Source organism: Pleurodeles waltl, chromosome 8 (genome assembly GCF_031143425.1).
Source record: "Pleurodeles waltl isolate 20211129_DDA chromosome 8, aPleWal1.hap1.20221129, whole genome shotgun sequence".
Lineage (NCBI taxonomy): Eukaryota > Metazoa > Chordata > Amphibia > Caudata > Salamandridae > Pleurodeles > Pleurodeles waltl.
Genome location: NC_090447.1, coordinates 1,534,663,139 through 1,534,688,170, shown reverse-complemented (window position 1 = coordinate 1,534,688,170; position 25,032 = coordinate 1,534,663,139). Strand labels below are relative to the sequence as shown.

At 51.0% G+C, this 25,032-nt stretch overlaps 1 protein-coding gene across 2 annotated transcripts in view; it reads left to right on the top strand.

Annotated features, from left to right (window-relative positions):
- The window catches only part of SLC37A1 (solute carrier family 37 member 1), a 384,263-nt gene that overhangs the window by 166,939 nt on the left and 192,292 nt on the right, over positions 1–25,032 (top strand). Inside the window, exons 1-2 of one of the 2 annotated variants that reach the window (XM_069202969.1) lie at positions 6,726–6,875; positions 16,038–16,556. In XM_069202969.1, coding sequence (XP_069059070.1) covers positions 16,501–16,556 — 56 coding nt within the window. In that variant the 5' untranslated portion in view covers positions 6,726–6,875; positions 16,038–16,500. Of the gene's footprint in view, positions 1–6,725; positions 6,876–16,037; positions 16,557–25,032 lie in introns of those variants that run through there. The other variant, XM_069202970.1, reaches the window with a different exon arrangement.

Sequence of the window (25,032 nt, the reverse complement as noted above, 5' to 3'; positions counted from 1 at the left end):
GTGGTGCAGAGTAGGGCAAAGTGCTGTAGAGTGGAGTGATGCAGAGTAGAGTGGCATAGAGTGCAGTGGCATAGAATGCAGTAGTACATAGTACATTGGTGTATAGTACTGTGGTGGAGAGTGCAACACTGCAGAGTAGAGTGTCAGTGCAGTGATGTAGAGTGGAGTAGAGTGGCACAGAGCAGTGGCGTAGAGTACAGTGGTACAGAGTAGAGGGCAGTGGCGTACAGTGCAGTTGTTTAGAGTGCATTGGCGCAGAGTGCAGTGGCATAGAGTGGCATGGGGTAGAGTTACATAGAGTGCAGTGGAGTAGAGTGCCATAGAGTAGAGTGGTGTAGAGTGCAGAGTTGCAGAGTAGAGTGTCAGTGCAGTGGTGTAGAGTGGTACAGAGAACAGTGGCGTAGAATACAGTGGTGCAGAGTAAAGGGCGGTGCAGATGTTTAGAGTGCACTGGTGTAGAGTGCAGTTGCATACAGTGGCATTGGGCAGAGTAGAGTGGCATAGAATGCAGTGGAATAGAGTATATTGGTGCAAAATGCAGTAGTACAGGGCAGAGTGGTGTAGAGTATAGTGGCGGCCAGAGCAGTGTTGCAGAGTGTCAGCTTGCAGTGGTGTAGAGTGCATTGAACTAGAGTGCAGTGGTCAGAGTGGTATAGAGTACAGTGGCGTAGAATAGATTGTTTCAGAGTAGAGTGCAGTTGCATAGAGTGGAGAGGTGCAGGGTAGAGTGCAGTGGCATAGAATGCAGTGGCACAGAGTGCAGTGGCATAAAGTAGATTATTTCACAGTAGAGTGAGGTGGCTTAGAGTGGAGAAGTGCAGGTTATAGTGGAGTTGCATAAAGTGGCATAGAGTGTGATGACAGAGTAAAGTAGTGTAGAGTGCCGGGGCATAGAGTGCAGAGGTGCAGAGTAGATTAGAATGTTGTACAGTGTATTGATGTAGAGTGCAGGGGCATAGAGTTGAGTGTTACAGAGTAAACTGCGTTAGCATAGAGTGTATTAGCTTAGAGTGCAGTGGCGTACAGTGCAGCGTTGCAGAGTGGCAGAGAGTGGAGTTGTGCGGATTATATTGGTGTTGCCTAGACTGGAGTGGCATGCCGTGCAGACGAGCAGAGCGCAGTGGTTTAGAGAGGCACAAAGTGCGGTGGCTTAGAGTGGAGTAGTACAGAGTAGAGTAGAGAGGCATAGTGTGAAGTAGCATAGAGAGCAATGGCATAATGTGAAGTGGTTCCGAATGGAGAAGAGAACAGTGGCATGGAGTGGCGTAAGGTGGAGTGATACAGAGTAGGGTGCAATTCTGATATATTCTGAAGTCTATTTAAATGTTGTCATGTGATAGAAAAAACTCTTTCCTAACCCCAGTATCCAGCAAGATTGTTGCATAAATCCTCTCACTTTAAAGTCAGAGAAAGGAAAGTAAACACTAAGTTCCCACAGAAGACAGAGCCTGACATTTGACTTTGTTCTTTGAATGCACAGCAAATATGATAAGATAAGAACAAGATTTACAGGCCTGTTTACAGAAAGGGAGCACTCGGCCGGATACTGTAAATAAGGTTTTGGCAAGGAAAGGGACGAATTCAAGCTGCATAGCCTAAAACAAATAAAGCCAGCAAATTGAAAGCAACAAATTGTGAGTTACAAACCACAAGGCCAATGGCAAGCAACGGGCAGAATGCATTCACAAGGAAGTAGTATGAATTTACTTAAAGTGACAGCTGTGGGATACTTTGTGGGGAAAGTCCAGTATTTTAGTCCATATCTTGCAGAGGTTTGGCTACATCAATCACCCAGGTAGTATGACAAGAAGACCTGGAGTGGTTTCCATGTTGCAGAATAGGTCTGTACACCCATTCTATCAGTTTGCCACCATTTCCTATGGTACAGAGCTTCTGGCACACCTCTTGTAGTGTTAGTGCTAGGTAGCAGACATGAAATAGGGTATTTAATTATTATTTAAGGTGGTTGTAAGTAAGGAGTTGACCGGGGTGAAGATGGTAGTCTGCCACAAGGGTTTGGAAATTTAGTAGCTCACTGTTCAGAAACAAAGTCCCCAATTTTAAGACACCTGCAACATGCCACTGATGGAGTTGCTCTGAGCACAGCCATCCTGTGCGAGTGGATAGTGCAGGAGCATAGGGTTTCTTCGTGTCAGTGAGTTTACAGGTTCTGGCAAGGCAAGAGAAAGCCGTGCATGATAACCCCGGATTGTGATCCATAGAATGGTCAGTAGGAAACGATGAGTAGTGCATTTAGCCTTCCTTAAAAGTCTTTACTGGTAAACCCCATCTCATGCAGGGAGGTGGGCAGAAAGCCAGTGAGCCACCCATTGGACATCTGCAGCTGAATAAAAGCATTCTAAGTCCAGAAGATCTAATCCACCCGCAGTCACAGTTAGCTTTAGAGTGGAAAGAGCTCCCGATGGCGCCGCAGCGACCAAATCAGATGTGTGGCTTGTCTGAAGAAGGAATGAAGGACGAGCAGGGGAAGGTTTGCAAAATAATACTATCATTGGGGTAGCACACCATCTTCACTAGTGCCACGTGGCCTCTACAGAAAGCAGAAGAGAAGACCAAAAAGCAAACTGGGCTTGGAGGGACCGTTCGCTCTGACGAGATTTTCATCCTGGAAATCAGTGTAAGAATGGTAGATATTAATCACTAGGTATCAAAAGGTAACTGGTTCCCAGTTCAATCTGAGATCTAATTGTGTATGAAGGCAAAAACAGTGCCATATGTTAAAGAAACACGAATTACATTTTAAAATTAGTAAATTTTGTTTGTGCAATTTACATCCCAAATATTTTGAAGATTCTATGTGTACTTGACACTTAGGGATAACCCAGATCTCTAGTTTGGCTTTTGCTCAATTTCAAAACCATATAAAGACATGGACTAAGCGGGCAATTGCCTCGCACAACCTTGCAAGGGGTCTGGCCCCTGCTCCCTCTTCACAAGCACTAACAGCAAACCATTGCACCAGAAGAGTTTGCCAAGGTGGATGGGTGTTGATTGTTCAACCACTTGACAGTGCCCCTTCTGTTTCGCTCCTGTCTGCAGAGACAACTCCCTAGGTTCCCAATACCTTCGAATAGTCTTGGTGGACCCATCTTGTCTGATTGTAGGAATTGTCCCACCTTGTTCTTCTCTTCTTTATTTATCCAGTTGATAGCAACAACCCTTTGAATTACTTGCCGTGGATCTCCCATTTGATCTCGATTTCATCCTACTCTTTTATTATCTTTGATTGGTAGTCGGGCTCCCATTTCTGAGATAAATGTAGATTCCCAAACATACACTCTAGTGCAGTGAGACTACAGACAAGTTATAGGTACATCACATCCTGTCATTAGGTGTGAGACTGTCGCCCACACCATCTGCCCTGCCTCCACGGGGGGTTGGGGTAAGCCAGATGTTTGTGTTCAATTTGTTTAAATTAGCATAAGGTTAATTACCTTAATGTTTCCCAAACTGTTTGCCAGGGGTTTTGAAATGTTCAGAAACATAATCAAAATGTTGCTGTTACTTTCTCTTCAGGAAAGATCGGGTAGATTTGGGTAGGGGGGATGGGCTTTCCACAGTATGGAAAGGGCATTAATTTACTACTGAACAAGGACGTAATGTGACACCTGAATGTAGCACACCAGGAGGCAATCACAAAAGGACCACAGTGAATAAATAGTGCTATGTTAAAGAGTACATAAATGCACTGACAACATAGTGAGGCATGGCCTCTCTTGCGTGTGTCTGTAAAACTGACGTTTGTTCTTGAATTTTTGTCCTGAATTTTGACCCTTTGTCCTGAATTTTTGTCCTGAATTTTGACCCTTTGTCCTGATTTTTTTACAGTCCTGTCCAGAATTTGCCTCAATGCCAGGTGGTCACCTTAGGGGGGAGAGAGTGTGATGTGGGCGTCAGTTGCGGGTGAGGGGGGTGTTTCGGGGTGGGGGGTGAGGCCGGGGACCAGGGTCACCGCATCAGTGGCAAGGACAGGTCCTCTAGCGGTTCCATTGAAGACATCGGGCTGCAGCTCTTGAGTTGTTTATGTAGCGCGAAGTGGACCCGAAGGCATCGGAGCGCTTTACATGAGCCTCAGTTACATTACACAAGGACACAGCCACGTCTGGGCAGCGCAGGGAGATGAAGTAATTTGCCCAGGATCACAGGATGTGGAGCAGGCGCCGGGACTCGAGGTCAGCAGCCCTGGCCCTGGCACCACACCCTCTGCCCAGTGTAGAAGCCTCGAACAGTTACTAAGCAATTCATTCATCCATCGTATGCGGCACCCGAGCCGGTCACCCCTCGAACCCCCGAAGGCAGAGCTGGAGTGACCCGGATGCCTCGGTGGGGGCAGTTTACGTGTGCATCAAAGCATCAAAGTGTGCGTGTCTGCACGTGTGTGAGCCTGCGGTCTGTGTGCAGCGTGAGGTGCGTGTGTATCTGACGGCGCGTGCACGTGAGGTGTGTCCACACTGGAGGTGCGTGAGGTGTGTCCACATGAGGTGCGTGTGCACGTGAGGTGTGTCCACTGGAGGTGCGCGAGGTGTGTCCACATGAGCTGCGTGTGCACGTGAGGTGTGTCCACTGGAGGTGCGCGAGGTGTGTCCACATGAGCTGCGTGTGCACGTGAGGTGTGTCCACACTGGAGGTGCGTGAGGTGTGTCCACATGAGCTGCGTGTGCACGTGAGGTGTGTCCACTGGAGGTGCGCGAGGTGTGTCCACATGAGCTGCGTGTGCACGTGAGGTGTGTCCACTGGAGGTGCGCGAGGTGTGTCCACATGAGGTGCGTGTGCACGTGAGGTGTGTCCACACTGGAGGTGCGCGAGGTGTGTCCACATGAGCTGCGTGTGCACGTGAGGTGTGTCCACACTGGAGGTGCGTGAGGTGTGTCCACATGAGCTGCGTGTGCACGTGAGGTGTGTCCACACTGGAGGTGCGTGAGGTGTGTCCACATGAGCTGCGTGTGCACGTGAGGTGTGTCCACTGGAGGTGCGCGAGGTGTGTCCACATGAGCTGCGTGTGCACGTGAGGTGTGTCCACTGGAGGTGCGCGAGGTGTGTCCACATGAGGTGCGTGTGCACGTGAGGTGTGTCCACACTGGAGGTGCGTGAGGTGTGTCCACATGAGCTGCGTGTGCACGTGAGGTGTGTCCACACTGGAGGTGCGCGAGGTGTGTCCACATGAGCTGCGTGTGCACGTGAGGTGTGTCCACACTGGAGGTGCGCGAGGTGTGTCCACATGAGCTGCGTGTGCACGTGAGGTGTGTCCACACTGGAGGTGCGTGAGGTGTGTCCACATGAGGTGCGTGTGCACGTGAGGTGTGCTGACATAGGAGGTGCGTGTGCACGTGAGGTGTGTCCACACTGGAGGTGCGCGAGGTGTGTCCACATGAGGTGCGTGTGCACGTGAGGTGTGCTGACATAGGAGGTGCGTGTGCACGTGAAGTGTGTCCACACTGGAGGTGCGTGAGGTGTGTCCACATTGGAGGTGCGTGTGCACGTGAAGTGTGTCCACACTGGAGGTGCGTGAGGTGTGTCCACATGAGCTGCGTGTGCACGTGAGGTGTGTCCACACTGGAGGTGCGTGAGGTGTGTCCACATGAGCTGCGTGCGCACGTGAGGTGTGTCCACACTGGAGGTGTGTCCACATGAGGTGCGTGTGCACGTGAGGTGTGTCCACTGGAGGTGCGCGAGGTATGTCCACATGAGGTGCGTGTGCACGTGAGGTGTGTCCACTGGAGGTGCGTGAGGTGTGTCCACATGAGCTGCGTGCGCACGTGAGGTGTGTCCACACTGGAGGTGTGTCCACATGAGGTGCGTGCGCACGTGAGGTGTGTCCACACTGGTGGTGCGTGAGGTGTGTCCACATGAGGTGCGTGTGCACGTGAGGTGTGCTGACATAGGAGGTGCGTGTGCACGTGAAGTGTGTCCACACTGGAGGTGCGTGAGGTGTGTCCACATGAGGTGCGTGTGCACGTGAGGTGTGCTGGTGAAGTGTGTCCACACTGGAGGTGCGTGAGGTGTGTCCACATTGGAGGTGCGTGTGCACGTGAAGTGTGTCCACACTGGAGGTGCGTGAGGTGTGTCCACATGAGCTGCGTGTGCACGTGAGGTGTGTCCACACTGGAGGTGCGTGAGGTGTGTCCACATGAGCTGCGTGCGCACGTGAGGTGTGTCCACACTGGAGGTGTGTCCACATGAGGTGCGTGTGCACGTGAGGTGTGTCCACTGGAGGTGCGCGAGGTATGTCCACATGAGGTGCGTGTGCACGTGAGGTGTGTCCACTGGAGGTGCGCGAGGTATGTCCACATGAGGTGCGTGTGCACGTGAGGTGTGTCCACTGGAGGTGCGTGAGGTGTGTCCACATGAGCTGCGTGCGCACGTGAGGTGTGTCCACACTGGAGGTGTGTCCACATGAGGTGCGTGCGCACGTGAGGTGTGTCCACACTGGTGGTGCGTGAGGTGTGTCCACATGAGGTGCGTGTGCACGTGAGGTGTGCTGACATAGGAGGTGCGTGTGCACGTGAAGTGTGTCCACACTGGAGGTGCGTGAGGTGTGTCCACATGAGGTGCGTGTGCACGTGAGGTGTGCTGGTGAAGTGTGTCCGCATTGGAGGTGCGTGCGCCACGCCCTCCGCCCCGGCAGCAGGTGCCCCCGCCGGGGGGTGTGGACCGCAGGGCGTGGAGGGGGCGGAGGAGGAAGATGTTTCCAGGAAGTGGCTTCGGCTTAATTCACTGGCAGAGCAGCAGAGCTCTGAGAGGAGAGACAGGGGCAGGAGGGAGAGACAGAGAGAGACAGGCTCAGGAGAGACCGAGCGAGGAGGGAGGAGAGAAACCATCATCTGCCGAGGAGACCCTGCTCATCACAAGCCCAGGTCAGTGCAGCTGCGCCAGGACCCGCCTGCTTACCCGGTGTGTGTGTGTGGGAGGGGGGAGTTCTGTGACTAGAGGGGTCGGGGCCCTTCATGATGGGTGAGTGCCTGGGGTGACAATACTGACATCTGGTGGTGTGCTACTCTGTGCCGGGAGGGGTCAGGGTATCTCATGGTGAGTGAGTCCAGGAGGGGTCAGGGTATCTCATGGTGAGTGAGTCCAGGAGGGGTCAGGGTATCACGTGATGTCTGAGTCCAGGAGGGGTCAGGGTATCTCATGGTGTGTGAGTCCAGGAATGGTCGGGGCATCACATTGTGTGTGAGTCCAGGAGAGTTCAGGGTATCTCATGGTGAGTGAGTCCAGGAGAGTTCAGGGTATCTCATGGTGAGTGAGTCCAGAAGGGGTCAGGGTATCTCATGGTGAGTGAGTCCAGGAGGGGTCAGGGTATCACGTGATGTCTGAGTCCAGGAGGGGTCAGGGTATCACGTGGTGTGTGAGTCCAGGAGAGGTCAGGGTATCTCATGGTGAGTGAGTCCAGAAGGGGTCAGGGTATCTCATGGTGAGTGAGTCCAGGAGAGGTCAGGGTATCACATCGTGTGTGAGTTTAGGAGGGGCCAGGGTATCTCATGGTGTGTGAGTCCAGGAGAGGTTGGGGTATCTCAGGTGTGTGAGTCGTGGAGGGGTTTAGGTTATCTCATGGTGTGTGAGTCCAAGAGGGGTCAGGGTATCTCATGGTTTGAGCTCAGGAGGGGTCAGGGTATCTCTCATGGTGACTGAGTTCAGGAGGGTTCAGGGTATCTCATGGTGAGTGAGTCCAGGAGGGTTCAGGGTATCTCATGGTGAGTAAGTCCAGGAGGGGTCAGGGTATCTCATGGTGAGTGACTCCAGGAGGTGCCAGGGTATCTCACGGTGAGTAAGTCCAGGAGGGGTCAGGGTATCTCATGGTGTGTCAGTCCAGGAGGTGCCAGGGTATCACATGGTGTGTGTCAGGGTATCTCATGGTATGAGTGCAGGAGGGGTTAGGGTATCTCATGGTGTGTCAGTCCAGGAGGGGTCAGGGTATCTCATGGTGAGTGACTCCAGGAGGTGCCAGGGTATCTCACGGTGAGTAAGTCCAGGAGGGGTCAGGGTATCTCATGGTGTGTCAGTCCAGGAGGTGCCAGGGTATCACATGGTGTGTGTCAGGGTATCTCATGGTATGAGTGCAGGAGGGGTTAGGGTATCTCATGGTGTGTCAGTCCAGGAGAGGTCAGGGTATCACATCGTGTGTGAGTTTAGGAGGGGCCAGGGTATCTCATGGTGTGTGAGTCCAGGAGAGGTTGGGGTATCTCAGGTGTGTGAGTCGTGGAGGGGTTTAGGTTATCTCATGGTGTGAGTCCAAGAGGGGTCAGGGTATCTCATGGTTTGAGCTCAGGAGGGGTCAGGGTATCTCTCATGGTGACTGAGTTCAGGAGGGTTCAGGGTATCTCATGGTGAGTGAGTCCAGGAGGGTTCAGGGTATCTCATGGTGAGTAAGTCCAGGAGGGGTCAGGGTATCTCATGGTGAGTGACTCCAGGAGGTGCCAGGGTATCTCATGGTGAGTAAGTCCAGGAGGGGTCAGGGTATCTCATGGTGTGTCAGTCCAGGAGGTGCCAGGGTATCACATGGTGTGTGAGTCCAGGAGGGGTCAGGGTATCTCATGGTGTGTCAGTCCAGGAGGGGTCCGGGTATCTCATGGTGTGTGAGTCAATGAGAAGTAGGGTATCTCATGGTATGTCAGTCCAGGAGGAGTCATCGTATCTCAAGGTGTGAGTCCATGAGGGGTCAGGGTATCACATGCTGTGTGAGTCCAGGAGGGGTCAGGGTATCTCATGGTATGAGTCCAAGCCGGGTTAGGGTATCTCATGGTGTGTGAGTCCAGCAATGGTCAGGGCATTACATAGTGTGTGAGTCCAGGAGGTGCCAGGGTATCTCACGATCTGTGAGTCCAGGAGGTGCCAGGGTATCTCACGGTGTGTGAGTCCAGGAGGGGTCAGGGTATCTCACAATGTGAGTCCAGGAGGGGTTATGGCATCCTATGGTGTGCAAGCCCAGGAGGAGGCCAGGGTATCTCATGGCAAGTCCAGGAGGGCTCAGGGTATCTCATGCTGTGTGAGTGCAGGAGAGGTCAGTATCTCATGGTGTGTGACTCCAGGAGGGGGCAGGGTATCTCGTGGAGTGTGACTGCAGGAGAGGTCAGGGTATCTCAAGTGTGAGAGCCCGGAGGGGGTTAGGACATAACTTGGTGTGAGTACAGGAGGGGTCAGGGTATCACATGGTGTGTGAGTCCAGGAGGGGTCAGGGTATCACGTGGTGTGTGAGTTCAGGAGTGTCAGGGTATCTCATGGTGTGTGAGTCCAGGAGAGGTTGGGGTATCTCAGGTGTGTGAGTCCAGGAGGGGACAGTGTATCTCAATGTGTGAGTCCAGGAGGGATCAGGGTATCACGTGATGTCTGAGTCCAGGAGAGGTCAGGGTATCACATGGTGTGTGAGTCTAGGAGGGGCCAGGGTATCTCATGGCCAGTCCAGGAGGGGTCAGTGTATCTCATGGTGTGAGTCCAGGAGGGGTCAGGGTATCTCTTGGTGTTTGAGACCAGGAAGGGCCAGGGTATCACATGGTGTGTGAGTCCCGGAGGGGTTGGGTATCATATGGTGTGAGTCCAGGAGGTGTCAGAACTTCTCAGGTGTGTGAGTCCATCTGTTGAATGGCCAGGACAGCTCTTGCATGGTATGTGATTCTTGGGGAGGGTGAAGTGTCTGAAATCTCGCAGTGTGAGCCCCTGGCATGAGAAGTGAGGATATCTCATGATGTGTGATCCATGTTGAGGGATCATGACATACAGCACATAGGTCTGTGTTGCTAGGCTTGGTATAGGACATCTGATGGTGTGTGAGCCTCTGAAGAGGAGTTAGGGCTCCTTGTGTGAGCTCCTGGGATAAGTGCCTAACATCTCCAGGTCCTTCTTGAGGGGCCAGGACATCTCAGGATGTGTTAGCCTGTTTTGAGGGCTGAGGGCATCTTATGATGTGGTAGCCTGTTTTGAGGGCATCTCAGGATGTGTTAGCCTGTTTTGAGGGCATCTTATGATGTGTTAGCCTGTTTTGAGGGCTGAGGGCATCTTATGATGTGGTAGCCTGTTTTGAGGGCATCTCAGGATGTGTTAGCCTGTTTTGAGGGCTGAGGGCATCTTATGATGTGGTAGCCTGTTTTGAGGGCATCTCAGGATGTGTTAGCCTGTTTTGAGGGCTGAGGGCATCTTATGATGTGGTAGCCTGTTTTGAGGGCATCTCAGGATGTGTTAGCCTGTTTTGAGGGCTGAGGGCATCTTATGATGTGGTAGTCTGTGCCAGTGACGGCTCAGCCCAGTTCCCAGCATGCGTCTATGTGTGGGTGAGGCTAAAGGATATCCCCTAGGCCTTTGCTATACCCGCACCTGATGATCATGTGTAACCCACCACGATTACTCCCTTAGTGCTCCAGGGACCCTCATTTGGTGCAGAGTTCTCACATTTTCCCAAGTAGAAGTCCATCAGCCCTGCCAGTGTTGTGTAAATAGAGTAGAACAAGCATGGTCTGTGTCTGAATTTTCTTGGAGTGCGATATGATTCAGACGCGTGCGTGGTTCAGTACCAGAGGCGGATGATGATAGACCTCGCAGTGTGATTTAAACCTTGGTGACCTGATATTTATCGTCTTAATATATCTCATAAGAGCACATGGTGTGTGAAGCCCTGAAGGAGTTCGGAAAGAACGAAACACGTTGGCTGCAACAAAAGATAAACTGCTCAGGTTAGAAAGAATTTTAAACACTGATGAATGGTGAATGAAGAGCTCGTTTTCTCCCTGTATCGGATCTTCTTGTAGTCTGTGTAGAGTGGAAGGACTCAAAATTTGAACACAGACCACACTTCTCTGCCGCTACAATTTCTAACTGATTTCATCATCATATATTGAGTACCAGGTTTTTAGATTCAATGTGGTTATGGCGCAAGTTTTGGTTGCCTTCATGTGAGGGGTGGTTTAATAATGGAACATTCCGATGTATTTTATTTTTTCATTTTGACTATTATTGACAGTAGTGACAAGTGTGGTGTCTTGTACAAGGGCCTCAGCTACAGATTTGTAAATCCTCTTCAGAGCCTGCACGTGTTGAATACATGGAGTAGAATTAGGAGATGGTATCATAGTATACAGGTGCTGAGTATATAGATCTGGGTTCATGAGATGCTGTCAGGGTCTGTGAGTTGAGTAGAAGGAGTGCAAACCATGAGATGCTGTCAGGGTCTGTGAGTTGAGTTACTGGATTGGAAACAATGAGAGGCTGTCAGAGTCTGTGAGTTAAGTAGGAGTGGAAATCATGAAATGCTGTCAGAGTCTGTGAGTTGAGTAGCTGGAGTGGGAACAATGAGATGCCGTCTGAGACTGAGTTGAGTAGTTGGAGTGGAAACGATGACATGCTGCCTTAGACTGTGAATTGAGTGGAAGGAGTGGAAACCATGAGACGCCGTCAGTCTGTGAGTTGAGTAGCTGGAGTGGAAACAATGACATGCTGCCTTAGACTGTGAATTGAGTGGAAGGAGTGGAAACCATGAGACGCCGTCAGTCTGTGGGTTGAGTAGCTGGAGTAGAAACAATGAGATGCTGTCAGAGTCTGTGCATTGAGTAGATGGAGTGGAAACCATGAGATGCTGTTGGAGCCTATGAAGTGAGTAGCTGGAGCAGGGACTATGAGATGCTGTCAGAGCCTGTGGGCGTTCATAAGAGGGAGTATAGACCAGGAGATGGTGTCAGGGCCCGAGGGTGTTAAGTAAATGGACTGCTTCACAATAAGATGGTCCCAGGGCCTGGAAGTGATGAGTAGATAGCGCAAGGCGGGCCAAAAGATGATGCCAGACCCTGGGAGTGTTGAGCAGATGTAGTGGGAATATGAAATGAGGTCAAAGGCTGCAGGTGGTGGTTGATGGCGCACAGGAAGTATCAGTGCCCCAGAATGTTAAATAAGTAAAGCGGAGGGAATGGATGTGCCAGTATTTGTAAATGTTGAGTAGATGGAGCAGGGATCAAGATATGAAGTCAGAACCTGCAAGTGTTGAACAGATGGAGCAGGGAAAAAGTGAGATGGTGTCAGAATCTGCGAGTTGAGTAGATTGTGCTGAGACCATGAGATGGTGTCAGGGCCTCCAGGTGTTGAGTAGATGGAGCAGGTATCATGAGATGGTGTCAGACCTCTCAAGTGGTGAATAGATGGAGCAGCGACCACAATATGGTGTCAGAGCCTCCAAGTGTTCACTAGAGGGAGTTGATCTGAGGAGCCATCAGTTGGTGTCAAGCCTATGAGTATTGAGTAGAAGGACCACTCTAGCATGAGATGGTGTCAGAGCCTGCGAGTGTTGAGTAGATGGACCACTCTAGCATGAGATGGTTTCAGAGCCTGTGAGTGGTGAGTAGATGGACCACTCTAGCATGAGATGGTTTCAGAGCCTGCGAGTGTTAAGCAGATGGACCACTCTAGCATGAGATGGTTTCAGAGCCTGTGAGTGGTGAGTAGATGGACCACTCTAGCATGAGATGGTGTCAGAGCCTGCGAGTGTTAAGTAGATGGACCACTCTAGCATGAGATGGTGTCAGAGCCTGCGAGTGTTAAGTAGATGGACCACTCTAGCATGAGATGGTGTCAGAGCCTGCGAGTGTTAAGTAGATGGACCACTCTAGCACCATATGGTTTCAGAGCCTGTGAGTGGTGAGTAGATGGACCACTCTTGCATGAGACGGTTTAAGAGCCTTTGAGTGTTGAGTAGATGGACCACTCTAGCATGAGATAGTGTCAGAGCCTGCGAGTGTTAAGTAGATGGACCACTCTAGTACCATATGGTTTCAGAGCCTGTGAGTGGTGAGTAGATGGACCACTCTTGCATGAGACGGTTTAAGAGCCTTTGAGTGTTGAGTAGATGGACCACTCTAGCATGAGATGGTGTCAGAGCCTGTGAGTGGTGAGTAGATGGACCACTCTAGTATGAGATGGTGTCAGAGCCTGCAAGTGTTAAGTAGATGGACCACTCTAGCATGAGATGGTGTCAGAGCCTGCGAGTGTTAAGTAGATGGACCACTCTAGCATGAGATGGTGTCAGAGCCTGCGAGTGTTAAGTAGATGGACCACTCTAGCATGAGATGGTGTCAGAGCCTGCGAGTGTTGAGTAGATGGACCACTCTAGCATGAGATGGTTTCAGAGCCTGCGAGTGTTAAGTAGATGGACCACTCTAGCATGAGATGGTTTCAGAGCCTGCGAGTGTTAAGTAGATGGACCACTCTAGCATGAGATGGTGTCAGAGCCTGCGAGTGGTGAGTAGATGGACCACTCTAGCATGAGATGGTGTCAGAGCCTGCAAGTGTTAAGCAGATGGACCACTCTAGCACCATATGGTTTCAGAGCCTGCGAGTGTTAAGTAGATGGACCACTCTAGCATGAGATGGTGTCAGAGCCTCCAAGTGTTCACTAGAGGGAGTTGATCTGAGGAGCCATCAGTTGGTGTCAAGCCTATGAGTATTGAGTAGAAGGACCACTCTAGCATGAGATGGTGTCAGAGCCTGCGAGTGTTGAGTAGATGGACCACTCTAGCATGAGATAGTGTCAGAGCCTGCGAGTGTTAAGTAGATGGACCACTCTAGCACCATATGGTTTCAGAGCCTGTGAGTGGTGAGTAGATGGACCACTCTAGCATGAGACGGTTTAAGAGCCTTTGAGTGTTGAGTAGATGGACCACTCTAGCATGAGATGGTGTCAGAGCCTGCGAGTGTTAAGCAGATGAAGCACTCTAGCATGAGATGGTGTCAGAGCCTGCGAGTGTTAAGTAGATGGACCACTCTAGCATGAGATGGTGTCAGAGCCTGTGAGTGTTAAGTAGATGGACCACTCTAGCATGAGATGGTGTCAGAGCCTGTGAGTGTTAAGTAGATGGACCACTCTAGCATGAGATGGTTTCAGAGCCTGCGAGTGTTAAGTAGATGGACCACTCTAGCATGAGATGGTGTCAGAGCCTGCGAGTGTTAAGTAGATGGACCACTCTAGCACCATATGGTTTCAGAGCCTGTGAGTGGTGAGTAGATGGACCACTCTAGCATGAGATAGTGTCAGAGCCTGCAAGTGTTAAGCAGATGGACCACTCTAGCACCATATGGTTTCAGAGCCTGTGAGTGTGAGTGGTGAGTAGATGGACCACTCTAGCATGAGACGGTTTAAGAGCCTTTGAGTGTTGAGTAGATGGACCACTCTAGTATGAGATTGTGTCAGAGCCTGCGAGTGTTAAGCAGATGGACCACTCTAGCATGAGATGGTGTCAGAGCCTGCGAGTGTTAAGTAGATGGACCACTCTAGCATGAGATGGTGTCAGAGCCTGTGAGTGTTAAGTAGATGGACCACTCTAGCATGAGATGGTGTCAGAGCCTGTAAGTGTTGAGTAGATGGACCACTCTAGCACCAGCTGGTTTCAGAGCCTGTGAGTGTTGAGTAGATGGACCACTCTAGCATAAGACAGATTCAGAGTGTTGAATAGAATGAGTGGAGATAATCAGACAGTGCCATAGGCGCTGAGTGTTAAGCAGATGAAGTGGCAACCATGAGATGGTCTCAGTTTTCTGTAGTGTTCCGTAGATGGATGAAGAGGGGTTGAGAGACTATAAGATGGTGTCTTTGCACCTGTGAGTGCTGAGTAGAGGGAGTGGGGATCATTAGAAAGTGTATGAGCCTGAAAGTGTTGAGTAGATGGAGCTGAGACCATGAGATAGTGTCAGAGGCTGGTGGTGTTGAGTGGATGGAGTGGAAATCATGAGATGGTGTCAGAGTCTGCGAGTTGCGTGGAGGAGCGGGGCCCATGAGATGGTGTCAGAGCCTGTGAGCATTGAGTAAATGGAGCAGGTATCATGAGATGGCATCAGAGCAAGAAGTCGTTAAGTATATAAAGCAGTTATGAGATAGGGTCAGAGACTGAGTGTTGAGTAGCTGGATGGGGCATCATGAGATGGTGTCAGAGCCTGTGAGCATTGAGTAAATGGAGCAGGTATCATGTGATGGCATCAAAGCAAGAAGCCGTTGAGTATATAAAGCAGTTATGAGATAGGGTCAGAGAATGTGATTGTTGAGTACATGGATGGGGCATCATGAGATGGTGTAGGAGCATGTGAGCATTGAGTAAATGGAGCAGGTATCATGTGATGGTATCAGAGCAAGAAGTTGTTGAGTATATAAAGCAGTTATGAGATAGGGTCAGAGACTGTGATTGTTGAGTACATGGATGGGGCATCATGAGATGGTGTAGGAGCATGTGAGCATTGAGTAAATGGAGCAGGTATCATGTGATGGCATCAGAGCAAGAAGTTGTTGAGTAAATAAAGCAGTTATGAGATAGGGTCAGAGAATGTGATTGTTGAGTACATGGATGGGGCATCATGAGATAGTGTAGGAGCCTGTGAGCATTGAGTAAATGGAGCAGGTATCATGTGATGGTATCAGAGCAAGAAGTTGTTGAGTATATAAAGCAGTTATGAGATAGGGTCAGAGACTGTGATTGTTGAGTAGACGGATGGGGCATCATGAGATGGTGTAGGAGCCTGTGAATGTTCAGTAGACTGATCACTCCATCACAAGATGTTGTCAGAGCCTAGTAGTGTTGAGTATATGCGGTGCCCTACCTTGAGATGGTGTAGGAGCCTGTGAGTGTTGAGTAGAAGGATCACTCCATCACAAGATGTTGTCAGAGGCTAGTAGTGTTGAGTATATGGGGTGCCCTACCTTGAGATGGTGTAGGAGCCTGTGAATGTTCAGTAGACGGATCACTTCATCACAAGATGTTGTCAGAGCCTGGTAGTGTTGAGTATATGGGGTGCCCTACCTTGAGATGGTGTAGGAGCCTGTGAGCGTTGAGTAGAAGGACCACTCCCATCAGAGGCTGTTGGTGTTCAGTAGATGAAGGGGGGACATGAGAGCATCTTCTATCTTCACCCAGTCCAAGGTGTTCCATGATCAATCGGGAGAAGGGCCAGTGTTTCAGTGTCAGAAGATTCTGTTTGCTACTGTGACAGATTATCAGACATTCGCTCATGCTTTCTTGTGTTCTTAACCCATAACTGCATGTTTTCTTCTTGCCTAGGTGTGTTTCCACCCCAAGAAAATCTGAAAGCAACTCAGCACAGACTCTTCCTCCAGTGGCTCACACCTGATCTCCTCTTGTTCATCACCATCGCCTCCTGCGGACCCTTGTTCTGCTTCTTCTTCCCTTGAGGATAATTTCACCTTGTGCACCACCATCGCCTCGTCTGGACCCTGATCGTGGTGACACCACACACCTGTGATCTCTGTTGTGCACCATCACCTCCTCTGGACCCTGATCGCAGTGACACCACCTACCTGTGACCTCTTGTTGTGCATACCATCTCCTCCTGCCCTCACTCCTCTGCAGGGACCTTGTTGAGCAGAAGTCATCTCAGAAGCTTGGCAGCAAGGTCACCTCTGAGCTCTTGGTTCCCTGCAGAAGAATATTTCAGTGAAGCTGTTGTGTGGTCTGTGCAAACCCGGGAGTCGGTTTGCCCTTCTCATCTGCACCTTTAGTGTCCATGGCCGGGCTGCCCCCTGGAATCCGATGCATCACCCTCTTCTCCAGAGACCAGTGGTAAGTCCCAGAGACACTGACATTTCAGTCGCTCATGTATTTAAGCTTCTGTGAGGACAGTTGATCTCCACATTGTTCACTGAACCCAGCTGAAGGCCACACACCATGTATGACTGTCCGAAACATGTCATCAAAGCAAGGTGGCTAAACGACTCCCTGTCACACGGTTATACCATGCCTCAGAGGTCCTGGGTTTTGATTTAACAAAGACTGCATTCTGGCAGCTAGATTCTTTGGTTCAACTAACCGCTTTGAGCTAAAATACCAGGTTACATTTATTCCTGGAAGGAAAGCTGAGGAGTTTAGCATTGTTTTTTGGTGCCTGGGATTCACTGAATGGCCTTTGTGTGGTCGCGCCTGGGGGTTGTTCGTTCCAGGTAGTGTGTCTTTCACCCATGGCCGAGGCTGGCTTGATTACTAAACTGCACACTAGCGTGGTGGGATATAAATTGTGTATGTGGGGGCTGAGCTGAATTAAAACAAGTTATATCTCAAATTTACATTTGAAAAACATGTCTGTCCTATCTGGGTTACCTGGAGTGGCATGGTATTCCATTCCTGAGAGTGTGAGGGCACGGTATTCCATTCCTGGGAGTGTGAGGGCACGGTATTCCATTCCTGTGAGGGCATGGTATTCCATTCCTGGTAGTGTGAGGGCACGCAGGAGTGTGAGGGCATGGTATTCCATTCCTGGGAGTGTGAGGCCACAGTGCTCCATTCCTGGGAGTGTGAGGGCATGATATTCCATTCCTGAGAGTGTGAGGGCTCGGTGTTCCATTCCTGAGAGTGTGAGGGCTCGGTGTTCCATTCCTGGGAGTGTGAGGGCGCGGTGTTCCATTCCTGGGAGTGTGAGGGCGCGGTATTCCATTCCTGGGAGTGTGAGGGCACGGTGTTCCATTCCTGGGAGTGTGAGGGCACGGTGTTCCATTCCTGGGAGAGTGAGGGCATAGTATTCCATTCCTGGGAGTGTGAGGGCACGGTGTTCCATTCCTGGGAGTGTGAGGGCACGGTATTCCATTCCTGGGAGTGTGAGGGCATGGTAGGCATGGTATTCTATTCCTGGGAGTGTGAGGGCACGGTATTCTGTTCCTGGAAGCGTGAGGGCACGGTATTCCATCCCTGGGAGTGTGAGGGAATGGTATTCCATTCGTGGGAGTGTGAGGGCACGGAGTTCCATTCCTGGGAGTGTGAGGGCATGGTATTCCATTGCTGGGAGTGTGAGGGCATGGTATTCCATTCCTGGGAGTGTGAGGGCGCGGTGTTCCATTCCTGGGAGTGTGAGGGCACTGTGCTCCATTCCTGGGAGTGTGAGGGCACGGTGCTCCATTCCTGGGAGTGTGAGGGCACGGTATTCCATTCCTGGGAGCGTGAGGGCATGGTATTCTATTCCTGGGAGTGTGAGGACACGGTGCTCCATTCCTGGGAGTGTGAGGGCTCGGTGTTCCATTCCTGGGAGTGTGAGGGCGCGGTGTTCCATTCCTGGGAGTGTGAGGGCACGGTATTCCATTCCTGGGAGTGCGAGGGCACGGTGTTCTATTCCTGGGAGTGCGAGGGCACGGTGTTCCATTCCTGGGAGTGCGAGGGCACGGTGTTCCATTCCTGGGAGTGTGAGGGCACGCGGGAGTGTGAGGGCACGGTATTCCATTCCTGGGAGTGAGAGGGCACGGTGCTCCATTCCTGGGAGTGTGAGGGCACAGAGTTCCATTCCTGGGAGTGTGAGGGCACAGAGTTCCATTCCTGTGAGTGTGAGGGCACGGAGTTCCATTCCTGGGAGTGTGAGGGCACAGAGTTCCATTCCTGGGAGTGTGAGGGCACGGAGTTCCATTCCTGGGAGTGTGAGGGCACGGTGCTCCATTCCTGGGAGTGTGAGGGTGTGAGGGTACAGTATTCCATTCCTGGGAGTGGGCACGGAGTTCCATTCCTGGGAGTGTGAGGGCACGGTATTCCATTCCTGGGAGTGTGAGGGCACGGAGTTCCATTCCTGTGAGTGTGAGGGCACAGAGTTCCATTCCTGGGAGTGCGAGGGCGCGGTGTTCCATTCCTGGGAGTGCGAGGGCACAGAGTTCCATTCCTGGGAGTGCGAGGGCGCGGTGTTCCATTCCTGGGAGTGCGAGGGCACAGAGTTCCATTCCTGGGAGTGCGAGGGCACAGAGTTCCATTCCTGGGAGTGCGAGGGCGCGGTGTTCCATTCCTGGGAGTGCGAGGGCACGGAGTTCCATTCCTGGGAGTGTGAGGGCACGGAGTTCCATTCCTGGGAGTGTGAGGGCACGGTGCTCCATTCCTGGGAGTGTAAGGGTGTGAGGGTACAGTATTCCATTCCTGGGAGTGGGCACGGAGTTCCATTCCTGGGAGTGTGAGGGCACGGTATTCCATTCCTGGGAGTGTGAGGGCACGGAGTTCCATTCCTGTGAGTGTGAGGGCACAGAGTTCCATTCCTGGGAGTGTGAGGGTGTGAGGGTACAGTATTCCATTCCTGGGAGTGGGCACGGAGTTCCATTCCTGGGAGTGCGAGGGCACGGAGTTCCATTCCTGGGAGTGTGAGGGCACGGAGTTCCATTCCTGGGAGTGTGAGGGCACAGTGCTCCATTCCTGGGAGTGTGAGGGTGTGAGGGTACAGTATTCCATTCCTGGGAGTGGGCACGGAGTTCCATTCCTGGGAGTGTGAGGGCACGGTATTCCATTCCTGGGAGTGTGAGGGCACGGAGTTCCATTCCTGTGAGTGTGAGGGCACAGAGTTCCATTCCTGGGAGTGTGAGGGTGTGAGGGTACAGTATTCCATTCCTGGGAGTGCGAGGGCACAGAGTTCCATTCCTGGGAGTGTGAGGGCACGGTATTCCATTCCTGGGAGTGTGAGGGCACGGAGTTCCATTCCTGTGAGTGTGAGGGCACAGAGTTCCATTCCTGTGAGTGTGAGGGCACAGAGTTCCATTCCTGGGAGTGTGAGGGTGTGAGGGTACAGTATTCCATTCCTGGGAGTGGGCACGGAGTTCCATTCCTGGGAGTGTGAGGGCACAGAGTTCCATTCCTGGGAGTGTGAGGGCACGGAGTTCCATTCCTGGGAGTGTGAGGGCACAGTGCTCCATTCCTGGGAGTGTGAGGGTGTGAGGGTACAGTATTCCATTCCTGGGAGTGGGCACGGAGTTCCATTCCTGGGAGTGTGAGGGCACGGTATTCCATTCCTGGGAGTGTGAGGGCACGGAGTTCCATTCCTGTGAGTGTGAGGGCACAGAGTTCCATTCCTGGGAGTGTGAGGGTGTGAGGGTACAGTATTCCATTCCTGGGAGTGCGAGGGCACAGAGTTCCATTCCTGGGAGTGTGAGGGCACGGTGCTCCATTCCTGGGAGTGCGAGGGCACGGTGTTCCATTCCTGGGAGTGTGAGGGCACGCGGGAGTGTGAGGGCACGGTATTCCATTCCTGGGAGTGTGAGGGCACGGTGCCCACCTACACTGGGGTAAGTCTGTGCCAGTATTTGAGAGACAGGCACACGTGTGGCCTTGACAGGAAGCCAATGGAACCTTATCTTCCGAGACTTGGGTCCGATTTACCGCTGAGTGGTGATGGAAAGTCCTTTGATTTCTGGCGGAAGTGGTAAATCATTATTCGAAGGTATTTTTATTTGGCCACGGCCCTCACCCAGACTTTCTTTGCCACACCCACATGTGAAAACATTTCACAAGGGCGCGGCTCCGGTGAGCTAAGAGGGGAGAGCAGAAGTGTGTGCCTTGTTTTGTTGTGAAACCTTATATCCGTAAACCAAAAAGCCCAGGCCAGACCCTGACTGTGTCGACACGTTTCAGCCCCTTGGTGCAGCTGGGCCTGCGTCAGGGCTGCGGCTGGGCGCTTGTATCCGAGGAGGCTGGAGCAGAGGCGCAGGGCGCGTCATGCAGACTGAGCTCCCCTGCAGTGGTAGAGGATGGAATATTACAGGTATTACTAGGCAGGCGCAGGTGACGTCGGACCTTCACAGAAAGTGATGAAGGTGTGTGTTAGGAACCCGAGCCGCCCACACCCAGTGACGCTGACACGGGCACTTTCTCGGGTTTAACATTTTGCATTGGCCTGCCCTCTTCTTCTTGCCCAGAACAGAAAGTGGCTGTGTCCTTACATTTCCAATGACCACTTACACTGCCAAGCGCACCCCCCGGTTAGTGTAAACCCCCTCCTTGTCTTTACCCATCACCCCTCGCCTCGATCACCCATACAGGTGCTCCTCACCCCAGGCTGCCCTGCAGTCACCTGCCCTGGGTGCCCCTCACCCTGGCCTCTTGCCCAGCACAGCTCCTCTGCCAACCGATGCCTGGCATCCCCCCCTACCTTCTAGTCCTCCCTGGTTAGGTCTGCCCTGCGGGCAGGTTTAGATGGCTGTTGTCAAAGACCGTGTGTCTCCTGTTCATGAAAACAAACGCATGGAGTGAGGGGGCTTTGGGGTCGCAAGGAGCTCCCGATTGGATGATTTTATTTACCTCATTCCCTGTTTCTGTTTTGCTGATCTCCCTTCCTATTCTCGCATCTGTAATGCTCCTTGTTTACTGTGTTGTTGTTGGATAATTTGAAGCCACACACTGCTGACACTGGGGAACTAGAGTGTGTTTATTTTACTTTTAGCACTTTCTGGGGGACCAGGCCTTTCCTTGCTCCAGTCACCTCTCCCTTCCCGCTCCATTTCTTGTTTATGTTCTTATTTCTTGTTGTCACTGGTGAGCTGCACACTGCGCCTTGCTCCCTTGTACCCCACACCTCGGACAAGGAGTGGAAGAGGTCACTGCCAGCCTGAGGTTGTTACTTGATGTACACATGAGAGTGGTGCCCCTGAAAGAATAAGCAAAGCTCAACTCTTGATGCTGGGGGCATGAGATGACAGTAAGACTCCCCCGCAGCCCCCCCAGAGGTGTGCTAAGGCCTCCTCAAGGTGCGCTCTGGCCCCGGGCCCCAGGCTTCCAGGGGCCCCTGATAGAGCCAGCTCTCTTCTGCAGAGTCTTGCCCCGATGACCTTGAATAATTCTTAAACAAATTGTTTTTTTACCGTTTTCCATTAATTTATTTCAATGTGAGAGTCTGTTACAGACATTTAGCAGAGAAATGTTGTGTTTATGTTTTATTCAACATCCATAAAAATGTTTCTTTTAGTTAAAAACAGGACCTCACACATGAGAAATGGGAGGGGCGCAGAGATTGTTTGCAGTAATATCACTGACTTGCTGCTGTTATAATACTAAAAACACACATGACTATCCCTGAATATATTAGATGTAACCACATTTAGAAGTTGGAGGAATAACCTGGCCAAAGAGGGCCTGGAAGAGCTCACATCGGATCATCAGTTCAAAGCTGTTCCGAACTGGGGCCCCCTAAATGTTTGGCCCAATCCCCCAAAATCCTTAAGATGTCCCTGGGCAAAGTTAGTACTACAGAATGGCAAAATAAACATTCACTTGAATTAGGTGAATGCAATTAAATTACCAAAAATGATGCCCAGGAGGGTTCGCTGTATGGAAGGAGAATAAGGTACCATTCTTTGCATCACTTTCACCTCTAGTTCACCGGGGTTCTGCGTGTGTTTCTATGTCTCCTTTGGTCTTTTTATTGCAGGCACACGGTTCATGTGAAGGTTTCTCTTGTCTTTCTCCAATACTTACTTGGACTACAGTTTTTTCTTACTGTCCATTTAATGCACTCACCATCAAAATCTGAACTTTTTTTCCATGAGCCCCACACTCTTGGGTAAATTAGCCAAGCATATCAGGTTGTTAGTAATCTTTTCCATTCTTTGTTGATATATTTTTACAGACTTGAAAAAGTTGTCTCAGGCGAAACACGTGTCAGCTGTTTTAGACATTTCACAAAAAGATTGCTATTGTACAGCGCCTTGAGACACTCGTGGATGATTTGCCGCACTTTATAGATCCTGATTGATTGATTGGTTATTGCAGAAAGATTGGAATCAATTTTGAAGATCTTTCCTGGATACTTTTAACTGTTTGTAAGTTTGTACCCCACTTCAGTTCCTGTTCTGGCCTGGCACTGTGCTTTCACTGTGGTATATCTCATAAATATACTTTAAGCATACACAGCATTTTGACTTGTTTAACTGTTCTCTGGGTCTGCGCCAGATCATTTTTGCTTCCTTGTATATCCAGCAATTTTCAGGCAACAATAAAAGTGTCAAGATAACTCTGGCAATTAATGTTCCTGCTGGAGAGAGAATGGAGTTGTGTCTAGAGGCAGTTTTGACTCATCTAAGGTAGCACAGAGGGTTAATGTGACTGCTGCAAAGAGGTGTGTCATGCAGATCACAGAACAGTATTTTATGTAGATAGCACAGTGGGTTACTGCTTTTGTCACAGAGATCCTTTTGTTAGTTGCGGTTCTTAAGTTACAGTCATAATCTAGCACAGTGAGCCATGAGCTGCCATCAAAGAGCTGCGTGCAAGCTGCAGGGTACAGGTTAGAAGGTTATTCCTTTCTAGGCAGTCTTTAATTATCCTAATTTTGCTAAAATTAGTTTGTCTGGGTAGTAATTACTTGTTATCAGTAAAGTCAACCCTAACCACTGTTAGGTTCTGGATCCTGAATTTATGCTTCCCCAGACCGAGCACTCCTAAAACATGCCACCAGTGTGCATGACGTGAATCCTGCACCCTGCAGTGCCCTTTGTCTTAAGTATCATTGTCTATAAACTGATTTACACACTAAGATTTGTTATGTTTGTGTGATGGAAAGTGCTCTGACAGCCTACGCTGGTAAGAGAGGCGCTATAAAACAAATGAACTACATGCGAGAGAGGAGCTATGGGGAGATGAGAGGCTCTGTTGGAGGGTGAGAGAGAAGCTATGGAGAGATGAGAGGCTCTGTTGGAGGGTGAGAGAGAAGCTATGGAGAGATGAGAGGCTCAGGGTGAGAGAGGAGGTATGAGAGATGAGAGGCTCTGTTGGAGGGTGAGAGAGAAGCTATGGAGAGATGAGAGGCTCAGGGTGAGAGAGGAGCTATGAGAGATGAGAGGCTCTGCTGGAGGGTGAGAGAGAAGCTATGGAGAGATGAGAGGCTCTGTTAGAGGGTGAGAGAGAAGCTATGGAGAGATGAGAGGCTCTGCTGGAGGGTGAGAGAGAAGCTATGGAGAGATGAGAGGCTCAGGGTGAGAGAGGAGCTATGGAGAGATGAGAGGCTCAGGGTGAGAGAGGAGCTATGAGAGATGAGAGGCTCTGTTGGAGGGTGAGAGAGAAGCTATGGAGAGATGAGAGGCTCAGGGTGAGAGAGGAGCTATGAGAGATGAGAGGCTCTGTTGGAGGGTGAGGGAGAAGCTATGGAGAGATGAGAGGCTCTGTTGGAGGGTGAGAGAGAAGCTATGGAGAGATGAGAGGCTCAGGGTGAGAGAGGAGCTATGGAGAGATGAGAGGCTCAGGGTGAGAGAGGAGCTATGAGAGATGAGAGGCTCTGCTGGAGGGTGAGAGAGAAGCTATGGAGAGATGAGAGGCTCAGGGTGAGAGAGGAGCTATGGAGAGATGAGAGGCTCAGGGTGAGAGAGGAGCTATGAGAGATGAGAGGCTCTGTTAGAGGGTGAGAGAGAAGCTATGGAGAGATGAGAGGCACTGTTGGAGGGTGATGGTGAGGGAATCATTGAAGAGCCCAAGTAAAGATTGTTGTACCCAGGTGCTCTGCAAGGACATCATTTACTCTGCCTTGAAATCTATTACAAATGAATATATCATGAATGATGTGTTGGAGAACGCAACCCCCAGACCTCCCTTTTAGTGGTGGGAGTCGCTCGCTGGGCACCCCATGGGGGCTGGTCTGACAACATGTGCCAGGGCCCTGGTTCCAGGTCAGGGGGGGCTGCCCTGGCAGTCGGGGCTACCCTGTTCTCACCGGAGCAGGATCACGTATTCTCGTCAGCGCTGCCCACATTCCCTTCCAGGAAATTAAATCCCGCTTTGCAGGTTTCTCGACAAACAAGGTGCGCGCCTGACGGGTACATAGCGCGCTTTATAAATACTATGATTGATTGATTGATTGAGGGCTGCCCGGTGTTTGTGGGTGTAAATGTGTAGACCACAGCCTGTGTGTACCGAGTGTCATGGAAGCGAGAGCACCTCGCCCGAGGCCTCTTCTGTGGTTGTTCTGTGATTACCCACAGGCCTCAGTGTTTACCTACAGGTGTGTGGTTACCCACAGGCCTCAGTGTTTACCTACAGGTGTGTGGTTACCCACACACCTCAGTGCTTACCTACAGGTGTGTGATTACCCACAGGCCTCAGTATTCACCTACAGGTGTGTGATTACCCACACACCTCAGTGCTTACCTACAGGTGTGTGATTACTCACAGGCCTCAGTGTTTACCTACAGGTGTGTGGTTACCCACAGGCCTCAGTGCTTACCTACAGGTGTGTGGTTACCCACAGGCCTCAGTGCTTACCTACAGGTGTTTACCTACAGGTGTGTGGTTACCCACAGGCCTCAGTGCTTACCTACAGGTGTGT